General features: G+C 38.7%; 1 protein-coding gene across 1 annotated transcript in view; it reads left to right on the top strand.

The window, feature by feature from the left end:
* DCDC1 (doublecortin domain containing 1) overlaps positions 1 to 24827 on the top strand; it is a 282616-nt gene that overhangs the window by 100364 nt on the left and 157425 nt on the right. The window contains exons 8-9 of the mRNA XM_063118422.1: positions 7371 to 7463; positions 16181 to 16351. Of these exons, the coding sequence (XP_062974492.1) occupies positions 7371 to 7463; positions 16181 to 16351 (264 nt within the window). The remainder of the gene's footprint in view (positions 1 to 7370; positions 7464 to 16180; positions 16352 to 24827) is intronic.

Consider the following 24827-nt stretch of genomic DNA (forward strand, 5'->3'; position numbering starts at 1 on the left):
ATGGCAGGTGGAGCTGCTACTTTGCTGTTATAGGGTTACACATCTTTCATATAGAACTAAAGAATACGCAGAGGAGCAGCAAAAGGCTGCCAAGTTTTGTAGTATATTGCAGTACTGTGAAATAGTGCTGGCTCACTGTATTGGACTTCACCTTGCTGATCCTCTTCTTTTCTTTTCCTCCTCCTCCTCCTCCTCCTTTTCACATTGCACTATATGTAATGCAATAGGCACTTTCTCCTGCTGCTCCCTTTTCCAGTGTTAATTTTTCCTTTCCTTTTAAAAAATGTTATACATTTCACCTCTTTACTGGCTGCTACTTCTCCATTGTGGCTGCCTGGTTTTTCCATTCATAATTCATAATATCACAGTAGTGCTGCTTCAAGCATTCCAAATAGCGAAGTAGCCATTTTACCAATTCACAATATGTATTGGTGTTTTAACCTTTCAGAAAAACCCAATGGTGGGTGAGGGGTGAGAGGTGTGGGATAAACTACAGGGGCTTGGTTAAGCGCTTCCATTAAAATTCCATGGAGAGCATGGATAGGGGCAGGGAACAAGCCTCTATCATTGGCTGAGCATGACATTCAGTTCAACTGACAGGATTCTGTCCACCCAACCCCAAAGTAAGGCAGATTAAAGTGTAGTTTGACATGTGAAAGTGGGTTTTTTTTAGGTAGAGTCTTGTCTTGCTTCATGTGCTGATGATGGACCAATGCTGATTTCATGAAAATCCAGATAAAACCAGAAAACACTTCTGAATGTGTTGTCATGTTGATTGGCCCACAATGAGAGAGCTTATTATTTAGGCTTTTACTTGCATATATAGGGGATATGGTGAGTAAAAGCCTAAATAATAGATAAAATTTGACAGACATGCAAGTCCCACTTCCATTTAAGCATGTAGTTCTATGGCAGCTTTACTCACATATATCTACTTTCAGTGCAAGTATCGCAAGTGATGCTTACAGTTTGCATGCCTTTACTTTGCCTATAAAAAGAAATTGGCTTTTAATTAGAGCTGAGTTAATACTGTTTGTCTGGTTACGTCTCTTCATCTTGTTTTTCTGTTGAAAAGTGTTTCCCGTTTTAGGTTTTTTTTATGAATATTTTGACACATAGTGTTATTTTGATGCTGTTCTTCTAGGCACTATTTCCCTCCTCCTTTGCCCTCATAGTCCCATTTATCCACACTGTTTTTTAATTTGTAATAACTCATCTGATTTTGTTAATGGTGTCATGTAGGGTGACCATATGAAAAGGAGGACAGGGCTCCTGTATCTTTAACAGTTGTATAGAAAAGGGTATTTCAGGAGGTGTCATTTGTATGCATGCAACACCTAGTGAAATTCCTTCTTCATCACAACAGTTAATGGAATTTCACTAGGTGTTGCATGCATACAAATGACACCTCCTGAAATACCCTTTTCTATACAACTGTTAAAGAGAAGCCCTGTCCTCCTTTTCATATGGTCACCCTAGTTATGACATGACATCTGATGTGATGATGTAAACAAAATCATGTGGATCACCACAGCCAATTGGATTAAATGGAGGTGTGCACAAATGAGGCGGATGGCTGCAAGGGCAAAGAAGATGCAGGAAAGTGGGTCAGAAAGAGACAGTGACCAGAGGCAAAGGAGGCTGTGCATTCCAGCAGGAGCAGCCTTTGTCACTCCTGTACAACAAGCTTTGTCCGCTGCAACTCTCCTCTTTTGTACAATTACTAGAAAGTACACAGAGCAAAGGAGAAAGGTGTGTGTATGCTCATGCAAGTTGATAGATATGTATGTGTCCCAAGTCTGTAAAAGTTTAGAACTAGTGCTCCACAGAATCCTATTCATTAATCATTGAGCACAATAGATTTAAAATCTAGGCCTCCCCCCATATCCCCCCTCAAATCTTGATTTTGAAATATTTGAGCCTCTGTTGTAAAATGTTCTTGTGAAAGAAATATGTTGATCTGATATAGTAAACATTTCCAATGACTGGGTAAAATAGCAAAATCTTGAGCACAAAAGAGTTATATCAAAATAAGGCATTTCCCCAAATAGCCATAACACAAAACTATGCACTATGTAGGGCATTATTTTCTAGGGGTAGTGAAGAGCCATTTCTCTTTCCCATACATAAGTAAATAGCAGTGAGGAAAAGCTAGAAACAAAAACTCTCTCTCCCACTCTCTGAAAACAGTGACATTCATTCGGAGAAAAGCAGGGCCAGCTTTTTGAAAGCAGACTTCTTCAGCCCAACAATAACACACAATGAGTTATTGACTTGTTTTATATATGGATCTCTTTTCAGTAACTTTGACTCCCCACAGTCTGGACAAATGATTGATTTTGTTGTTAGAAAGAGAGAGCGCTTTTCCACTAAACATGGTAGTTCAAACTGCTTTTACTCCATTTGTTCCCCCACTGAATAGGGCCTTATTAAAATGCACTTTCCAAAAAATACCTGCAGCTGGCCTTTATCACCATGTTTTGTATATATAAATAAGTAATTTGTCCCACTCCTTTGTTTAGCAACAGACCATTGGGGAATCCCGTCAATACATATGGAGACTGATTATCACAGTATTTAAACGGAAGTGTATTGATCTGTATGGAAAGCATACTTCAGAATGACTGGAGCTACACATGAGTTGTGTGCTATTTGGTAACCAATATGAATATCTCAAATTAATTAGAATATTATGAACCATCCATTCCAACCTTATGTCCCATGGCCTTCAGTGAGAGAAATTTAAGCACACATCTGCCACGTACTGGCAATATTCATGTATTTCAATCTGTTTGTTACACTTGTATCACGCCTTTCCTCCAAGGGGTTGTATTGATTGTTAGGACTGACATTGGATATAACCCAAGATATTTAGAGCGGTATACATGGGATACTTGGAGTTACTCCATACTTTACATTTTAAACTCAGGTACAAAATGTATCCAGTTTAAATGACTTTCAGGAAAAGTTTTTAGGAGCACTTAGAGGACTGCAGCTAGAAGGGAACGACAAAGAATTCCCCTTGAATAAGTGTCCCAGCATGAGGGCAATGTTGGATATAACCCATAGTGTATTGCCTAATGGCAGCATATAGAAATTCCCAAAATAGCTTCTAACATAGCTAAAACTGGCTATTTTAATTAATTAATTTTTCAACAGAAAACTGTACTCAAAGGGGCTCACGACAAACAACTTATCAAAGGACAACATTTGAAAGAAAAAACCGTTCCTTACAAAATATGTCAATAAAAGGTTCAACTATAAACCAATTCAATAAATGTAAAAGGAATTAAATATTAAAATTAAAGAAGTGTTAAACAAAACCAAAATTAACAGGTCCCCAAAAGCAAACAATAAAGATAATCTACACTACTAATGCTGGTATGTAGCCGGGCACAGCAGCCTGGCTACATACAGTTCATGGGGCTGAAGAATGCTCAACCAGGGCTGCTATCTCATTCCTTCCTCCCCCATCTCACTTTTACTCCTTGGCAGCAGTAAAAGAGTGGTAAAGAATATTAGACCCCCAAACTTAATAATCTCATCACCTCCCCTTTAGATGACCATCTCTATTACTTCAGTTGTTGTGAAGCAAACAACTAACACTTGTCTTCCCCCCTCTGCACCTCTATTCCATGGTTTACAATTGTTTCTACATTCCTGATAAGTTGGAGCAAAAACACTCCCCAAAAAAACTGTTTGCAATTCTGATTAAAAAGAAATGCTCTGAGCTTGTGCAGCTTTTCATTTTCAACTCCTAAATCATAGCACCATCATGATTCATGGAGCTTGCTTCTGCTGTCCTGATGTTAAACATTGACTTGGGTATAAGCACAATTTTGTTGTCGGAATATTGAGATATTTTAAAGTAAAACTAATAAAATGAGCCTTTGTAGTGTGTGTGTGTGTGTGTGTGTCCAGCTGGCAGCCCAAACTATAAATGTCTTTAAAAAAAAAGAAAGGATGCTGGCATGGGAGCTGTAATGATGGCAAATGCTCTTCCCCAGAAAATCTATTAGTGCTGGTCTTTTTGGATTTATGAAGTTTTCATATATTGTTTTTGTAAAGAGAACATATGATAAAGATTGGTTTTAAAAATGTTCCATAATGCCACTCTGAAAGATAAGGCCAAGTCATTTTTGGTCAAGCATATTTAAGAAGAGAAATGTTAAGAAGACAAACAGGCTGCAGTCCCTACCAGGACCTGATTTAAAAAACCAAACCAAACCAAAAAGGCCTCATCATATATTTTCAAATATCTGAGAATAGAGGAAAGTCGTAAACTGGTGACAAAAAGATGCCAATGTTGGCACCAGATGGACCTCACTTGGGAGAGCATTCTACAGTTGGAGGGGCCACCACGGAGAAGGCCCTTTCCGTTATTGCCACCCTCCCTTGGATGAGTCACTCAGAGGAGGGCTTAGATGCTGATTATAGTATATGGGTATAGGTTCAAACCAGGGGAGCTGCTCCATAACCTATTGCATTCCCAAGCCTTGTAAGGCTTTATAATTCAAAATCAGCACCTTGAATTGGGCTTGGAAATATACAGGCAGCCTGTGCAAGCAGGCCAGAATCAGTGTTATATGCTCAGATCCTCACTATCAATCCAGCGGCCACATTTTGCACAAGCTGCAAAACTGCTGTGTATGTGAAATGCAGGCTTTCTTGTTCCCTCCCCGACACAATAGGTACAATAGTGACCCATAAAATAAGAAGCTAGAAAGAACAAACTAGGATTTCATGCAGTCTTAACAAGAGAGATCTATTAAATAGCACTTCCAGTTAAATTATGCCAAAAGTAGATATGTACTAGGCATAAGTGACAGGAGAATTGTGTCCTAAAAAAGAGAAAAAGAGGCATATTATCATTATGTCTAGATACCTGAAGGAGATGCTATTAACACTGCATAATAATTTCCCAGTGTGAAAATATACACTCTTGACTCAACTTTTATTTAAATTTGTATACACATATTATATATTTAAACAGCTTAATTCTCAACAGTATATAGAGATATTTTAAAATGCTTGTTTGCAAAATCCATATTTTGATAACATTGATAAGAGAGTACAATGTACTAAAATATTCTCCCAGTTTGTACTCTGTTAAAATCATCCTTTGAATCTTTTTTCTTATTATTATTTTGCAAGAAAGATGGCTTCATCCTTTCTATTCTGAAGATTACCTATCCATAGTACCTCCAGTAATATTACTTAGACTTTTAGTCCAGTTGGTACACCAATGCCTAATCATGTGACAGATATATCTCCTTCATCAGCAAGTTGCTGACAGGTCTAAGGCAATTCAAAAAGTTTCATAACCTAAGCTGCCTCTGAGACTGGAGGCTTCTGAGATTCCTGTCCCCTGCCAGGCTGAAGCTGCCAGGGCTGGAGGAATGTCAGAGGTGATCTTTGTCTCCCTGTCCTCCATGTTTACTGTTTTTTGCTGGGGCATTTTGGAGGGGAAGGGAAGGAGCTTGGAGGAAGCTCAGGATATCTTGGCCTCTCTGGTCTCCTCCCCGCCCAATGGAATGCCACCTTTCCTCCTCCTCCTCCAAGGTTGTTTTGCTGGCCTTGGAGGAACAGCTGGCATGGTTCTCTCCACACTGGCTGTGAGGGAACAGGGGGCAGATCTCTGATTCCTCCTTCCAAGGTTGGAGCGCTGGCTCTACCCTCAGGAGGGATTTTATGAGCAATCTCATGGGCCCTAGGATTGCTGCCTCTGAGGAGTTTTGAACTTGGGATTTTTATATCCAAACTCACTGGTTTTCTTTACTTGTTGTAAACCGCCCAGAGAGCTTCGGCTGTGGGGCGGTATATAAATGTAATAAATAAATAAATAAATAAGTATTAGATGCTATAGCTCAAGTCCTGAAGTGAGCTTCATTTAGCCAGTCTCCTATTTCATAGTGTTTGTTGTTGTTTATTCGTTCAGTCGTTTCCGACTCTTTGTGACTTCATGGACCAGCCCACGCCAGAGCTTTCTGTCGGCCATTGCCACCCCCAGTTCCCCCAAGGTCAAGTCTGTCACCTCCAGAATATCATCCATCCATCTTGCCCTTAGTCGGCCCCTCTTCCTTTTGCCTTCCACTTTCCCTAGCATCAGCCTCTTCTCCAGGGTATCCTGTCTTCTCATTATGTGGCCAAAGTACTTCAGTTTTTGCCTCAAGTGAGCAGTCTGGCTTTATTTCCTGGAGTATGGACTGGTTTGATCTTCTTGCAGTCCACGGCACTCTCAGAATTTTCCTCCAACACCACAGTTCAAAAGCATCTATCTTCCTTCGCTCAGCTTTCCTTATGGTCCAGCTCTCGCAGCCATAGGTTACTATGGGGAGTACCATTGCTTTAACTATGCGGACCTTTGTTGTCAGTGTGGTGTCTCTGCTCTTAACTATTTTATCAAGATTTGTCATTGCTCTCCTCCCAAGAAGTAAACGTCTTCTGATTTCCTGGCTGCAGTCAGCGTCTGCAGTAATCTTTGCGCCCAGAAATACAAAGTCTGTCACTGCCTCCACGTTTTCTCCCTCTATTTGCCAGTTATCAATCATAGTGATACTTCCAAAATTACTAATTTAAAATAAAGTTTGGATGCATAAAGTGTGAAGATGACTTTTTATCTAGTTGTAACTAAAATAAATGTAATTCAAAATGGAAAATAAATGAAAGTCGGTTGTATCTATGCTTTGGAAGGTCTCTTGTGTGCGAGGGCTTTCCCACTGCAGGAATTTTCCCCTTTCCAAGTTTTTCCTGAGGGCTAGGGGCTCTTCAAGAAAGGCCCAGGATGTGGCATGAGGAGCTGCAATGGGGAGAAGTGCACAGGGACACCCCCCATTGCATGAGTGGACTTCTTCTTGCACAAAGTCTGGATACAACTTGTTATCTATACATACTGTAGTTTAATTAAAATTAGCATGTTTGCAGCTGACTTTAACAGGCAATGGATTTTCCCTATGAATCTAATTAATGCTAGAACTATAGCCTGGAGTAGTTGAAACTTTTCCTATTTTACAATGCAAAAGCAATATTTCACCTTTTTCACTCAGTCTACTAGGTGCATCTGTTCCGCTAGATATCCATACACAGGCATAAGGGTTTAATAGGACATACACATGAAAAAATCTACTTATGTAGGCTCAAATTATGTGGTCAGTCCCCAAATTATATGAGGCAAATTACACCCTATTAACATCTTATGCCCATTCATGTGAATGTCTAATGGGACAGGTGTGCCCGGTGGACAGGATAGGAAGTTATAGTCCTGTTCCCCTATGGAGCATAGGAAAATTGGGGAAATCTACTGTTGAATGTGGACCATTAAATTTGATAGAAATTGTTGCTTCTTTTCACAAATATTGTCATATTTTCAGTTGGATTCTGCTATTGATGGCCAGAAAAAGAAAATCACAGACAAAAGCATTCTATCAATGAAAAAGGAAGAATTATCTTTAGAACAAGATGAAGTAAGTGAATGTTGTATTCCATAAGAAAATCACACTTATTAAGCACATAAGATTTTGTCCAAGTAACATTGCACTTTATTGCAAAGATGTTTTCCCCATGTTGTGGTTGTTGTTAATATCCTGCTCCATATATAGAAAATATATAGAAAGCATAGGAAGTTGCCATGGAGTCAAATCATTGGTCTATCTTGCTCCATATTATCTCACTGTAAGTATATTTCCAGGGTTTCAAACAGGAGACTTTACTAACAGCTATATCTGCTGATGCCAGGGACTGAACCTGTTTTTTTGCCTGCAAGGCATGTGCTCTACCACTGAAATGTTGCTCTTCCCCAAATTGATTACAGATGTGGCTCTGGCTCATATCTTCATATGTATTGATAACAAATGGCTGCATCATGAAACCAAGTGTGCATTAATTGCCCCTAATTATGTATTGCTTAGTTGTATTTCAGAATCTGAATATGTTTTTTCTTTGTAAATAGTATAATACATTTTTTCTAAGCAATCAAAATGAATAAACCCTTCAACCGAGCTACATCTTACATAATTCAAACAAGAATTTAGTTACTTCTTTTTTAACTTTCATTACAATTGTATTGCTGTTTCAAAGGAAAATATTAACTAAGTTCTTATTTGTAGGGGAAAACTGTAGTTTGCATTGTCAAGACATAGTGTGCTAATCATAAGATTCGACACGAAATATTGTAATGAAGAACTATTAAATCAAGCCTTTTCCTTGCAAAGCTTCATGCTGTGAACTTGACAGCATATTCTATAAATGAAATAATACAAAATTGCTGAAAAGCAAAAGTGGAGCATTATCTTCATGTAGATGTCTGGAGTACCTAAACCATATTCTTTCAGAGAAAAGATTGGGGAATTTTTCTAAGTTTATTAGAATACTTTAAGTAAAAAATCTTTTCTTGCTACCTTATAGCTTGAACTCTAGCAATGCTTCACATTTATTTAGAATCCCATCACTAATTATTATTCCTAAATAGTAATCCAAATTTAGAATTTATTCTACTTCTCAGGAGACAGTAGAAAAATCAATAATAATAATAATAATACTATACAATAACATCTTTCATGCCTATACCACCATAAAGTGGTTTTCGTTCAAACCACAGTGTTATGTGCTCACAAAGCAACTTGTGAGCTATCGACTTCTAGCACCCCCTACCCCCAAATCAGGCAGCATCAACCCATGAATTTGGGAGGAGGGATGCTGACACTGGAAGGAAACGTCAGCCACTTCCTTATGTCTGCAAACGTCCTTTGCATGTATACATACAGGGCCCTCTGGATCCTAGCTAAAAATGTTTTCGTGTTTTGGAAATATGTTCCCCATTATTATTTTTTACTAGCTGCATATTTTACAAATCTGTATAATTTATGTCTCTCTTTATTTCAAACTCGACTTTATTATGAACAAAATTATTGGAGCCCACAGTTGTGGCTCCAATAGATAAGGTGATCAGTAAAATAAGGATTCCATGGGGTTAAATAGAGATTAGGGGGATGAGTTGTTATAACTTTACTAAAATTGAAAGGGATTCAGCAATCTTCCTGGAAATCACACATGCCAGAAAAAAATGACTATTTTACATAACCTGAAAATTTCAGGAAGATTGGTTAAAGATTGAAGGAGAAAAGGGAGTTAACAGAAAAAAGAAAAAGAAAAACCTTGGTTATGCAAAAGTGTTTCTGAAAACATGTTGTAAAGACACTATAGCTTCCATATTTTATAGAATGCTGTTTTCATATTCCCTTATCCTCCCAATCTGGATTTGGGACTGAAAGACCCAGGAAAATCATGGGTTCATGGAGGGTAAGTTGTAAGCAAGCACAATTTATGACATTGCAAAATATCATGACTGATCACGGGGCACATCAGATAAGGCATCAGCCTTAGCTTCCAATTTCCTGGCTTTGTGGAGTTTTTTGACCAACGTGAGATAGCTTTATCTTCTGGTCTTTTAAATCAACAGGTTTTTTGATGATTGAATAAAAATAATGTTCTGCTGCATTAATAGCAAATTATATATTTAAAATTAGCATATGCAAAGCTCCTCCCCCCATTCCTTATTGATACCTCCTTTTCACATATTATTGACAAAGGTAAAATTTATACCAGAAATGCTTTTAAGCAGCTTGTTGTCAAAGTAGGAAAGGGTAAAGCAATAGCAAGTTAGGATGTCTCCTGCTGAGATAGAAGGTATTTTTATCCCATTTTATGCATCTAGAATCCTTAATTCTAGAGTAATTCTATAAACAAGAGAGCAATCCTAGGAGTCGGGGAGATGGGGGTTCTTTTAGTCCTCTGGTTTTTATTTAAACCCACGCATTGGTTTCGATGGGAGAAAAAAGATCTACTGCATCTCCACACTGGCGTAGTTAACAGGCCTGATCGGAGGTCTTTTGAAGGAGTGTAGGGGCTTTGGATTCAGCAGATCCCAAGCTACTCCCAACATCCCCCCAGAACGTACTATTTCAGGATCCATTGCTAGTGAAAACACTGGTGGTGGTACTGCTATGCCTGGGGTCCACCAGGTGGATACGTAGCCCCACTTTGCCCCCATTTTAAGCCCCTTCAGAAGTCTGTCTGAAAGGATTAGGATTGCTCTGTACATTTTATAGATTTTAGTGGAACTTAATTTCAGTTTTGTTTTCATTGCTGAAGATTTTATCCAAAGTATTCTGAAGACAAAAGCCTTAGCTTTGAAAAAACAAAACAAAACCCATTCTCAGTTCCTCATATAGTGTATTGTGCTAATAAAATGTATATATAACATATGTGTTGATACCATGTTAAAACTTGCCACTAAGTAGGATCGACGATGGTGCCAATGCCAGTATATGTATGTCCACCTTAGTTCTCTTTATGATTGCTGGGGAAGCAAACTTGTGAAAAGTGCCCTTCATTGTGCTGAACTTGGCAGAGACTGCCACAAGTTAGGCCTGGAAATTTGGATGGAATCTGGGGTAGGAATGGGAAGAAGTTCCTATTTCAGGAACTAGGTGGGAGGAAGCGAAAAGAAGCTAGAGTACTGAGAGGACCTACCACTATCAGCCTCTGAGCAAACCAAGTGTGAGAAGGAGCTGTGGCTGTGAGAAGCACCAGTCACTTCACTTCCTAGTCCTTGGGAATGGACTGTCTGATGGGTTGGCTGAAGGCAAACTACCTGAGCAAGGGAGCTGAGGAGTCCTCATGCTCTTTGTTTTCCTTTCTTCTTGTGGTCTGCCCTTCCCATTTTCATTTCTGATTTCCTCTTTGGCAAACTTAAAGGGACAAGTTATTGAAATATTATTAAAAGGATGAAGTCTTTAACTTACATTCCAAAGGGGTCTCTGAATACACTTTTTATTTTCTTCCATTTAACTGAAGGGCTATATTTTTTTTTTCTTATGGAAACAGTAAAGTGTTGTAGTAGATAGTCATGGCTACCCCCAGCTCTGAATAGACTGGCCTTCAGTGATCACAGTCATTTGGCATCACTATAATATACAAGCCCCTCTTTTAATCTTTATTATTGGTATTGATAGCGGCACTTTGAGGGACAACAGTATCACTCTTAACAGGTGGTGAGTGCCAAGAAGATTGTTGAGAAAATGGAATCACTAAGAAACCAAAGGGAGTACCCTGTTTCAAAACCTGCTTTAAAAACCTAATGACCAAAAACAAAAAACAAAAAAAGCACACCCAAGAGAAAAAATGCCCAATGAGAACTGAGCATGCCCAGTGGCTATGGAATGAAGAGTGACAGTTGGGAAAGAATGCCAGAGCACACAGGGAAGAGGAGAGAGTGGAGTGCCCTGGCTGGTGGAACCCTGAGCATGTTTTCAGGGGAGGGATATATTGCAGATTTTTGGTGCAGCAGGTCTCACTTGTTTTGTTAGTTTTTGAATAATTTATTTTTCTTCTGCTAGTCATAGGGAGAGGCAAGGAGCAGTGTAGGGTACTGTTGTCCTATGTCCAAAGTTTGGGCAATCTGCTGAGTTCTCACCACAGGTTTCACAGGGCACCACTTACAGCTGTTAATACTGCTTGTCCAGCAGGACTAAAAACGTTTTAATAGAACAAAGCAAAACCAAATACACTGATTTTATAGCATAATAAACGTTAGGTTAGGAGAGAGTGACTGGGCCAACGCCACACAGAGAATAGACAGGGTGTCCCTAGGTTCATTCTATATCCACTGTTTCTCATTATGTTGCTTCAAGAGAAACCTGTGACAGGTTTAGTTCCTTGGTGCTGAGTGTGTATACATTAATTCCTATATAAATACCTATAGTGTGCTATGAACACCCATAAAATATGCATAAACACATATTCCATATAACATACCGGTAAAAGCAACCCCATGGCAGAAGGCACTAAAAGACGGAAAACAAGTATATTTATCTATGCAAAGAAAGAAAAATATCTGACTTAACCAAGTTAAAACAAAGGTAGATACTCTTTTTAGCATCAACCCCATTTCTCTTGGTGCTTTCAGTCCATCCTTCCAAATCCATGCAGAATTTTCCTGCAGAATGATAAGTAAAATGTGTGTGTTTTCTGAAGCACAATGAGAGTGTGCATCCCCCCACTCCCGCCCAACTTATGCATACATAAAGCCTTCTTTTGTGAAAAGGATTCATAGGGTCAGATAATGTGTAAAGGGAAAGGCTATATATCTCACAGGCCTGCATGTTTCCACATGGATGCTTCTCCACACACACAGACTGAATTATGAACAGACCTATTAATACAGGGATCACAAAGGTCAAGTTTTGTCTTCTTTCAGAATAGTATTTGAATGTGGGTGGGTAGGGTGGGGAGAGGGATTTTATTTTAGAAAAAAAACTATTTACAAGGAAGAATTTTATAGGGGGGGCTTTATTTATTTGGTTTTTGCAGCATACAGAAATAGACAGAAAACATTAAATGTGAAATTGTTGATTAACATAGACTTGTAGTATTATGGGTTTTGGTCACTTGCAGATTGACCTTTGAAAGTGTTTTGTTTCCAAAGAAATAAAAATACAGGGAAGCCATTTTGCGGAAGAGCCTTTGTTGATAAAAGGTATGTTTGATGTAGTTGAAAAAACATTCAGAGCATTGCTTATGAATAACAACTGATGTTTCTTTCTTTTATAACAATGCAACTCTAAGTCCACATACAAACTTTCACTGAAGTAACGAAGCTGAATTAACAGGCTAAACTAATAATCTGTAACCTTAATAATCATTTGAAACAAGTTACATAGTAGTGGCATGTATAAAAAGAATAATTATACAGATGACTCTGAAGGGTCAAACAATATTCACTTAATGAGAAATAGTGGCATCACAGTAAAGCACTATCAAAATGTGTTTTAATCCAAAGTAAAGGCAACGTATTTTTTATCATATAGGATAGTATACAAACACAACTAAATGAGCTGCCTCATTTAATAGTAATGTTACCACCTTACATCTAACAATGTAAACATTTTTGGCATTTGTCTGTCTAACATTGCCTGCAGTCTTCCCTCAGTTTTGGAAACAGGGCAGAATAAGGAACATGTATTTATTTACCATATTCATTTTCTGTGCAGTTTACAAAACCGAGAATAAAATATAATCTTAAAATATAATACAGTGCATGAAATCCAACTAGTGCCCCTCCATCAACAGAACCTCTTTGGGATGGATCAACAGAAGCTTTTATTTATGGTGAGGAATTCAGAAATGTCAGAATTACTTATAGGACAGTACTTAAATATTAATATATTTTAAATTTATTTTTTTTAAAAATGAAGACATGATATCCTCTAGTTCAAAGGTAGCTCACTCTGTCCTAATAATTGAGGTTTAGTGGTCAGAATCACCAACATTGCACAATCTTCCCTGCTATGTTGTCATGCATTTCCTGTTCCCAATGCTGCTGTGTTATAGATGGATATTTCTACTGCATTAGTAGGATGTGAAGTAGAGACAGAACTACTACAGGCCCATTTATATTTATTTATGTATTATATATCCAAAGAATGTATATGCTAGTTTTTAGGACCGGGGTACCTAAATAGGTAAATATGTTATTTATACAGTATCCTATTCTGAAGGCCTCTCAGGTCCATCAGAATGGTGAAAACCACAAGTGATAGTACATGTTTTGGGGGAAGATATTCCGTAGAAGGAGAAGTACTGAATGGGATAGAGTGCAATTTCACATCCCATATGAAAATTTAAAAAATAAATATACATGTAAGATCTGGATGACTGATAGATAAACTCTTCCTATACATTGTGGGAGATTGCAGCATAGCTCTAAACACAGAGCAGGGAAAATAATAAAGTAAGGGGAAAGTACTGTACATGGAAACTACGTGAAACAGGTACAGAGATATCCTGAAGTGTAAACATGGTCTGATAGTTGCAAATGTACAGCACAGCTTTTTGGCAATATTGATGTCATTCTTTGACAATATTGCCTCCAATCTCTACACTCCTTCTCCCCACTTTCCTCCCTCAGCAGCCAATGTAGGGGTCTTTTGTCCTCTTTTCTTCTGCCACAAGATCAAACAAAAACAGTGACAACAGCAAGGTGAGATACGGAGGGGATGAAGAGGAATGCTTCACATCCTTGCCCCACCCCAATTTATTTTGCTCATTATTATTATTATTATTATTATTATTATTATTATTATTATTATTATTTATATAGCACCATCAATGTACATGGTGCTGTACAGAGTAAAACAGTAAATAGCAAGGCCCTGCCACATAGGCAAAGCAATGATTAAGAACATTAAAAGAGCCCTGATGGATCAGACCAATCTCCCATCTATTCCAGTATTCTGTGGTATATGGAAATCTCACAAGCAGGGCAGGAATGCAATAGCACCTTCCTACTTGTGTCCCCCAGTGACTGGTATTGGGAGGCCTTTGATACTAGATATAATATATAGCCATCAGGACTAGTAGACATTGATAGCCTTCTCCTCCAGGAATTAATCTGATCCCCCTTTAAAGCCATCCAAGTTTTCTGCTTTCACTAGATCTTGTAGTAGAGAATTCTACAGTTTAAATATCACTGTGTGAAGCACTACTTTCTTTTGTATGTCCTGTATCTTCCACCAAGTAGTTTCATGGGATGGCCCTATGTTCTAACGTGCAAACAAATGTTATATGTAATAATGTGTTCTACCAATTCACACAGAACAGACATTAAGCAAATCAACCTGTAATTTCTTGGATCCTCTCTCCCTGGATCCTGTTTATAAAAATTGGAACAACCTTAGCTACTTTTCAGTCCTTCAGCATAGAGGTCAATCTTAGGAACATATTATATATTTATGTTAGAAGATCAGCAATTTCACATTTGAGTTCTTTAAGAACTCTTGGATGGATACCATCTAGACTTAGGGGCTGTCCATATGGCATATTTCCTCCACAGTGGCTGCGTGGTGCTGCTGCACTGGTTATACAACACAGCTGCCATCTCGCAGCTCCGCAGGGCTTTCCCCTGAAGCTCTGCTTTTAAAAAGTCAGGGACTTAGCTTAACTTTTTCCCTTGAAGCAAGGTCACCACAGTCCTTCCACCGTGTGACCTTGCTCTGGTTGATCTGGAGGCATTCCTAGGCAGTTAGTGATCGTTGATTGGTTGCTGGAAGCTGGGCAGAGGGTGGGCTCGAGTACTCGGATAGCTGCTGGAAAAAAACATGCTCACTCCTGCCATGGGGATTTCCCACCCCGTAGCAGTGAAACCACAGGGTTTTCTCCAAAGCAGTGGCAAAGCGGTGCCATGAAGGCAACCTCTCTGTGATTTGTTTCTTACCAGTATGTCACAAAGGTCTTGCCTCCAACATTTGCCTCAGTTCCTTGGGCTCCCTTCCTGAAAATGTCAGTTCAGCCATATACTTGACCTATATTCTCTGCAGGTTCTCTACAATATCTTTGTCTTCCTTTTGTATTCCTGAAGTTCTAATACATTACCTATTTCAGTAAAGAAATGTATCTCCAAGTTTATTGATAAATATATGAAGCTGTTCATCTAGCTCAGCATTGTCTACATTGACTGGTAGTGACTCTCCAGGGCTTCAGACAGGGGACTTTCTCAGTCCTACCTGAAGATGCCAGTGATTGAACCTAGAACCAATTGCATGCAGAGCATGTGTGCTGCCACTGAGCTATGATCCTTCCCTGGTATTTTCAAATCACCTGGATCCTCCCCCCTCTAAATGCTGCCTTCCTGAATTAACTTTTTTATTGATTTCTGGCTTTGTTCCTCTTATATACCCCCCAATTTAAAATTAGACATTTTTTCTTGCATAAATCAAAATATATGCTTTTATTTGTGAGCTGTAGCCTGTCATTGTTAATGTGCATTTGAAAGAATTAGTTCAGTGACTAAAAAACTTTATTTAGAAAATGAACTATACATTTTAATAAAATGAAAATGATTACACGCAATATTAAAGCATCTTAGCATCTTTAACTTGGAGAAAGTAGAAGGCCATTGATTTAGTGACTTTTGTGCACTCTGTGTTGTGTGTTTATTTGCCTGGACTTGTTTTCCCCACAATAGATAGGTGGCAAGATAGGGAGCAGACATGGATATTCTTTATTTTCTGTCAGACTTTGCACAGAAATGTCATCTCTTCCCTCAGGTTTGTAATGAAAATTCTAATAGGTGTGACATCAACAATTGCCTCTTACTAACAGCTCTCATAATTTAACCCTTCAGGTGAACAAGTTGATTGATGAATTGCAGGCAGCCATCAAGAGCTACAAAGGTCACCTCTCTATACTTGCCCCTCAGTTACAGGCTGAACAGGAGCAATGTTCTTCTTATGTCTACCAACATATTAAAGAACTTTCTGCAGATACAATACTCTCACGAGGTCTGCAGCTAAAGGTAGGTGTAGTTTAATAGCTATCACAATTTGCCATCTGTGTTTTTATATGTTTCTTCAATGGTATTCCAAATATGTTCTAAATTTTAATTTTGATGATTCTAAGATGGGGATCCAGTATCTTTCTTACACTTTTCCAATATATTAGTAGAAAACGTAGGGATTAGGGAGAATTTTGTTGAGTTCAGATTTCAATAAGAACTTAGCAACTTTTTACTTCACTAATCAATATTCAAAATTGAAAGCAGCTATCCTTCAGTATTCACACATCTCAGAATTTTATGATGCAGTTCTTTGAAGAAAGAAAATGTGTATGAAACTGCATATATTAGGCAAAAATGTGTATATTAGTAGGGGGAAATTATTAAGGGAAATTGCTTGCCAAAATTCATATATTAGGAAACCTGCATACAAAAGGCATATATTAGGAAAAAAATCCACAAAATGCATACAAATGTCCATAAGGACTTTTTAAAAAGGTTGCAAAATGATGCAGAAACTGAAATTGACATAATTGTTCATCTTCAAGTAAAGCTAATTAAGAGTGCAATCCTATTGCTACTAGATACTGGCCCTGTTCAGACGACACGCTAAACCATGCTGCTTAACCACAAAATGGTTAATGGGATGCATTAAGGTTAATGCATTTCATTAACCATTTTGTGGTTAAGCAGCATGGTTTAGCGTGTTGTCTGAATGGGGCCACTGTCAAGATGGCCATAGGATTTTGTTGATTTCTGGGAACTAAGGTTGGAGCCAGGGCTCTGACTGCGGTTCCCAGAAACCGTGCTTCCCACCTCCACATAGTCAGTGTGGTTCTTCCCTGTCTCCATACTCAGAAACAGAGCATGGAGATGGGAGAAAGGGGGTGATCCCTGAGGCGGGAAGGGAAAGAGCCATGGAAGCTGTGTTATACAGCCACCTATGCACTGCCCGCCTCTCCCACTCTGAATCTCCCCAGCTAGACCTGGAGCACTGAGGCGAAGATCACCTCACTGCCCTGCATTTGACAGTCATCAGCCTCTGAGTTGGGGGGCTGACAACTATCTCCATATGATTGCATCCTAAAACAACAAATTAAAAATCTTTAACCCAATGGAGAAAGAGGGCCAAGATATCTATCTATCTATCTATCTATCTATCTATCTATCTATCTATCTATCTATATCTCCCCCTCTATTCAGGAACTTATTCCCAAGTATAAAATGCATGCAATTAGTACCAGTTATAAATGGTAGCCGATGTAGCTCTTACTGGCAAAACGCACACAGGTCAGGGCCCTATCTTAATACTTGCATGTATTTTCATTTACGAAATGGCTTTTACACTACATGTTAACATGTCAAGAAAAACTGTAGGCACAGATTTATTAAATGAAATAATTTTGTAAACCGCCTAGAGAGCTTCAGGTATTGGGCGGTATAGAAATGCAATAAATAAAATGAAATAACATTTTAAAATTTGCGCAATGGATAGTAACCACTACTACTTAGTGGCTTTTTGTTAAATTTATACCTGTTGAGGAAAAGTCTAGTTGCCATCTTCATAGTTGTCAGGGTTTCTCTAATTTAGCCTAACTAAATCATAGGATCATAGAATAGTAGAGTTGGAAGGCCATCAAGTCCAACCCCCTGCTCAATGCAGGAATCCACCTTTAAGCATTCCTGACAGATGGCTGTCCAGCTGCCTCTTGAAGGCCTCTAGTGTGGGGGAGTCCACAACCTCCTTAGGTCATTGATTCCATTGTTGTACTGCTCTAACAGTCAAGAAGCCCCACTCCTCCCATCTAAAACACAGCTAAAACACTGTAGTATACATAGTAATTTATTTGGGACTGGTGTGTATTTGAGCCTCTGGTAAATAATTTCTGATGTTTAACCTTATCAATAAGTTTGTTTTGTCCAATCACACATTTCTAAATTATTAATAATCTGCTTTTAAATTGATAACGTACTTAAGTATAAGTAAATTTGATAGTATCAAAACCTCTGTGAGATGTTGAAGGAAATGTGAAAAATCTGGGAATGCTGGATGAGGGCCAATAAACTAGAGCTAAATACTGAGCACTGTGGGTAGGTGGCTCCTGGATCTGGGAAGCTGGTGTACAATCTGTCTGGACAGGGTTGCACTCCCCCTGAATGAGCAGGTGTACAACTTGGCAGTACTACTTGATTGATCATTGTCACTTGAAACCCAGGTGGCCTTGGTGGATCAGAGTATCTTTTACCAGCTTTAGCTGGTTCACCAGCTGAAGCCTTTCCTGTACAGTGATAGCTTCACTACAGTCATAAATACTTTGGTAACCTTTACAAAGGATTATGCAATATACATGGATCTGCACATGTAGACACTCTGGAAGCTTTAAATAGAACAGAATTTGTTGGCTAGAATTATCTCTGATTTGTCTACAGCAGGGGTGGGTTACACAGCAGTTGTGAGCCACATGTGCTCCCCTTCTGTCCTTCGCTGTGGCCCCTGCTGCCCCGAAATTACGGGAAATTTTCTACCTGACCTTCCCTTTTTAATAGGTTAAAATCACACACATTCACAGCTATGCATGAAGGCCTCTATGTGCAATGCCTACACCACACATTATGTTGGCTATATGGGAAAAAGAAAGGTGTGCTCCCATTGGCTGGACCAAATGGTAGTTATAGACTTGAAGTTGGGAGCCTAAAAGGGGCAATGACTTTAAGTTGACTCGGTGTGAGACTGAACAATAAAATCTTTAAAATCGGATCCTGTTGAATAGGACACATCTTTTGGGCTTCTAGTTTCTTGATTGAATTAAAGCTGGTTGACTAAATATTACAAAAGGCACGTTCCAAGAGACAAGTAGATGGAAGCTTCTAGAATGAAGGGTACTACAAGGGGTGCCTGAGTGGTATTTTAACCTGCTGATCTATCTTGTGGTGAAGACACTTCAGGATTGGATCATGTTTCCCACCAGGGCTTCAGATCGGCCAATTCAAAAGTGGCCTCATGGGTTGCTTGACCATGATGATTTATTACATTTCTATATCACCATTTAACCGAAGCTCTTTGAGTGGTTTACAAGAAGCCTGAGTGAAATGGACCTAGATATGGGCATATTTGCACAAACAACCCACCATGGCTTATTTAAACCATGGTGAGCTGTGCCGTGTGCCAGCTGCCATTTTGAATATTCAAGCCACAACCACACCTTGTTGTGTCACCCGAACCAGACAGCAGTGGGTTGTGCAAGGGTTAAACAATCTTCACAGAATCCTTTCCCATTTTAGGGTTATACAAAGGTTATTTAACTCTCGCACAACCACCCCCATTGGGTTCAGATGACATAGCACACCAAATTTGTGGCTTGAATTTTCATCATGGTGCCCCTGGGCACCACACCCATCATGGTTTAAATAAGCCACTGTGATCCATGGCAATCATGCAAACCCAGTCAATAAGGCTCATTCAAGAGTGTCTGTTTTGGTTAGCAACTACATGCTTAAACACCTTGCCCAGGAAGGGGATGTTAACAACAAGCAATTAGCTTTTTACTTCTTCTGGGTCCGTGTTAGGCTTTTTCATGAGTGGCCTAGTAACTGCTTCCTTTAAAGTGACTAGCACCACTACCTCTATTGAGGAGTTGACAATCTCATGGACCCAGCCGGACATCCCCTCCATATTAGATGTAATAAGCCATGAAGAGCAAGGGTCAAGCACACAGATGGTGGACCCAACTTGAGCAAGCATCCTCAGGCCTCAACAACCAAAACTCATCCAATAAAACTTGACGAGTCAGTGCTCTATATACCTCTACAGATGGAACTCCATTAACTGTGGTGACTATACCAACACAAATACAAAATAGATGTGTACAAAACTCATCATGACTGTGTTTCTCAGTGACATCTATTAGTATCATCCATTTTAAGATTATATATACTACTACAGCAAGTCTATATATTAGATGATATTCACAGTATGAAAGGTTGGTAATTATAAAACAGTGAGGACTTTGCCTGCAACCAGTTTATGCTTTAGTGTTAAAAAGTAATGCTAATTTATGCTAAACATTATTTTTAGTTCTGGAGCCTTTTTAATGGGATATCAAGATCATATCATAATAATTGGATATAAAGATCATATCACAATAATTATAATTACTTCCCAATAACCTTCACATTTTTGAATGTTTACTGTGACTTTGAGCAGGACTAAGAATTCCTACTCCTGAGTGTAGACAAGGTAGTTCATGTACAAAGCGAACTGTGCCTTTTCACTCAACTTGCTGAGGCATTTAAGAAATTGGGGGGGTCACCATTGTTGATTTCCCCCACTTAAAAAGGCACTTGGGTTTATTACTGTGCTTATAAAGCTTGGGTTCTTAGAAATACATGTATACAGTCAAGCCATTGCCGTGTGCAGATTGTCATGAAATAAAACACTCTCAAATATTACATATTTCATATATCTTTGCTCTTTATACAAATGTTTTAATATAGTACTAGCACATGTCTGTCATGGCCAGTGGTGTGTGTGGAGGGAGAGATTGTGTATTTCAAGGACCCAAACTGCAGGTAGTATGTATCTGTATATTCTGTGCATGGAGACCCATTGCATCTCCTTGTCTAAGATGGTCAGGTCAGGTCAGGTTTTGTCCTTCTGCAACAGAGTCCCTAAGTGCAGTGCTTTTGAGTTCCATCCAGCTTGGACAATAGGACTTCCCCTTCCCCTTTATCCCCACTCAAATGTACTCTAGAGGATCCTGCAACTATTTGGAGCAGATTTGGGGGACATGTAAACGGCTCCAGCGGGAGGGGGAATTAATTCCACCAACAGCATCTTTTCCACTGGCAGACTTGAATGCAACCCTTCATTTTCTCCATGGGATTAATGGCAACCATTCACTTCTGTGGGAGGAGGTAAAGGAGTACTCCTTTCCCTTGGTGACCATTGAGAATTAAGCCTGCTCTTATTTGGATAGCCCTGCCCCAACCTGGTTTTAATTTCTTGGTCTGCTGGAGTGGGAGCTTGCTTTTATAGATTAGCTCTCTACCTAATAAATAAATTATGGGTTGTAATAGTTAGAATATTGGCCTAGGACTAGAGAGATCCAGGTTCAGATCCACTCTGAGCCATGTATGATGATCCTGGGCCAGCAGTTATTTCTAAACCTAATATATCTCAGGGGTTGTTGCAAGAATAAAATGGCAGATGGAGAGAACTATATGTACCACCTTGACTTCCTTGGAGGACAGGAGATATATAAACGTAATAGCTAACCATTACACTAATTTATTGTTGAATTTTAGTCTGATTTCATTTTAGTTTTTTTATTGTCTTTACTATGAACTGATCTGAGCATTTCAAATAAAACATTCTATTGCAGAATAAATTAACTACTGTGTACGTAATTGGCTTTAGTTGTTTTATTCCTCATGTTAAGTAATCTTAACTGGGTCTCAGTTGAAAAGGAAATACTGCTATACTACTTTTTCCTTCGATTACTTAGAAAAGAAAACACATACACACATTACAACGATATTGTCAAGATGTCAATCTCAGTGTGAGAGTAATCAAACATCCCCTGTTGGTGCTTGTTTGTCTCTTGATTCTATTTCCAATTTCTCTTTTCTAGTGTTTCTACTGTTCTGTAGTTTTGCTTTTGCTTTCACTGTTTAGCTGATACCCTGACAAGCTTCTTAGGTGGTCTGGCCAGGTGTTTTAACCAACATTGTGCCTAATATTAGAAAACTCTGTGTGTCTCGCATTGCTTAAACATTCCTAAGGCTCATGGATAGTGTACTAATTTGTAGTGTACTTTTCAAGAGTGTACTTTCCTTATTTCTGACTCTTATACTGATTCATGATTTCAATATGCAGTGATCTTAGCTAAAGTTCTCAGTGGGTTATATCCGTTAAACTAGTATAAAAATACAGGAGTTTGTGTTACTCTGCTAGTTATAAACACCTTGAGCATTGATTTGCAGAACAGTTTGTGCAATGTCTTATACAATGGCTTGTGAAACACCTTATGCAACAGTTTGTGCAGTGCCTTGTACAACAGTTTTTGCAATGGCTTACAGAAACTGAATTATAGTGTTGATAAAAATGGGATTTCTACAAACAGTAGAAAGTTTTTCACTGACCGAATGACACCATTGGATGCAGCCCATGTGTTTTATTGTAAAGTTAAGGTAAAGTTTTGATACTAAAGTGAAATCTGAATTGAGCTCTTATGTGTTTGAGGCTGAACTTCTAAAACAATTATTAGAGGGTAAACCACATTGAACAGAGTGGAACTTATTTTTGAGTAAACATGGATATAAACATGGATAGGTTTGCACTGTCTTTTATTTGTGCCCCCCTAGAAGTTTTAATTCGTGTCTTCTGTTCCTGGCAGACTACCTAATTTGAATGCTACCAAGGTGGGAGGGGAAATTCAAATGTTCAGAACAAAAGATTGATAACAAAATGTTAGGTTAAATAAGTGTTATCTAATGACCTAATTAGTAATGGCAAGAAGAGGCAAACATGATTAGATTGCAAACCCTTAAAACTGTTTTGGAATTTTTAGAAATAGCTGATTTTACTTTATTGGACTTGCTGGGAAGACTATTGAATAAATTCTAACCCACTTCTCATAAAACAATAGAGGATGGCTTATTATGAAAAGAAAATCCCAAATGTTAATGATACATAATTAAGAATTTGAAAATGTAAATAAGTAAAAAGAAAAGAAAAAGTAGCAGTTGTATTAAAGAGAAAATACATAAAGACACAAGCAGGTTCATAATGAATTCTGGATAACTAGCATAAAAAATAATTATGAAGATGACTTGGATGTTTTCCAAAGAGAAAAGGCTGCGTTACCCCTATCACGCCAGCCAACAAATTATTTAAGTAATGAACAGGTTTAAGACTGTTTTATTCCACGTCAAAAATGTACTTAAAGGTTTTGCTTATCAATTAATGAGCAAAAATATTTTGTAATGTACAAATACGTTGTAACATCAAAATATCAAAAAGCTTGATATACAGATGTCTCTAAAATGTATAAGGTCTAACTGGCAACTTTTGAGTAAGTTTGTTTTCTCAAAGGTATAATTCATAATTGCTCCTATCTAGCCTGAAAGGTGTATGTATATACCTTTTTTGTATGTTTGATTTTTTCAGGAATATTTAATAACAATAAGATAATTAAGACTGTGAGCCCTAATTAATGGGACAGTAATATTAGCTGTGAGGTAATTTGTACACAAAAAAGTATACATATGTGCTCATTTTAGAATGCAAGAGCCTTTTATTAGAAACTCACCAGGCCTGTGTACCTGTCAGCTAAATAGCCTGAACAGTGTTGAATGATGAACTTGCTACTTAATATGAGATACCCGATCCACACCCATCCAGCATGGCTTGCGAGGGGGTTGGTTGTTGTGACAGAGTGGAACCAGAAAGGAAATGAAGCAGTCCTGGTGCTAGGCACATGGACTGCCTTGTGAGGCAAGGGCAGAACAAGAGTATAAAAGTTCACCCCCGGCGTTCTTCAGGCCTCTTTCTATTTCAGCCCCACCCTCCCCCTATATCTTATATGGGAACCAAAATCTAGTCGCCTCCTTTTTTGGAGGGGCTGAGTAGGAATTTTCCCTGTCATCTAGTGATGTCAGGATATGGTTTGCCTTTGGGGACCTTCTTGTCTCATCTATTCGGCTATGCAGCAAGAGTGGGGATGACGCGGGTCAGTCTCACCAAACACCAAGTGTAGCTGGAAAGGGGCCGGGAAACCTTACCCCTGTTTCCAGCGGAGTTGCTCACCCTGAGGAGGCACGCTAGAGCCTACAGCTAAACAAATTAGATTCCCGCATGTTCACACTCAGACCCATGGAGGGTAGCATATCCATGCATAAATAAAGAGGCCCTCTTTTTTTTTACCCAAAGCTCTGGTGTCTGTGTTTTATTTCTGGTATTTCACCTTCTAATTGCAACACTCCACTTTAAGCTATTAGGATTAGAAGAATTAGGAAAAAGAAATGTTTAGGAAATAGTATTTCTTATTAGGCTATTAAAATCTAAGAATCTTTAACAAGCACACATTCTGGAAAACTGACTTGGGGCACCGAAATCAGTGAGACTTCTTTATTGCAGGAAATCTCACTGCAAAAGCTTATTAGTTACATGCTTCAGAGATCATATACCTGGTGGTCAGTAGCTATAGGCTCTAAGAAATTCAAGAACAGTCAAAAAGTAATCACTACAACCATGACTGAGATCCTCATCAACATGGCTCCCCTGTTGCCATCTCCATGGTTACAAAAACAGGTTCGAAACCCAGTCAAGGAATGGGAATTCACACACGCAAGGAGTCCTGTGCCACCACTTTCACATAATCCATCAGGCAATCAAAGGGCAAATTCTTGAAAGGCCTCAACAAAACCAACTTTGAATCTCTCATTGGTAACTCCAGGTTACATCGTTGAGGCCTATCAAGACCAAGGAAAGGCTTTT

The sequence above is a fragment of the Elgaria multicarinata genome, chromosome 2, assembly GCF_023053635.1.
Source record: "Elgaria multicarinata webbii isolate HBS135686 ecotype San Diego chromosome 2, rElgMul1.1.pri, whole genome shotgun sequence".
NCBI lineage: Eukaryota > Metazoa > Chordata > Lepidosauria > Squamata > Anguidae > Elgaria > Elgaria multicarinata.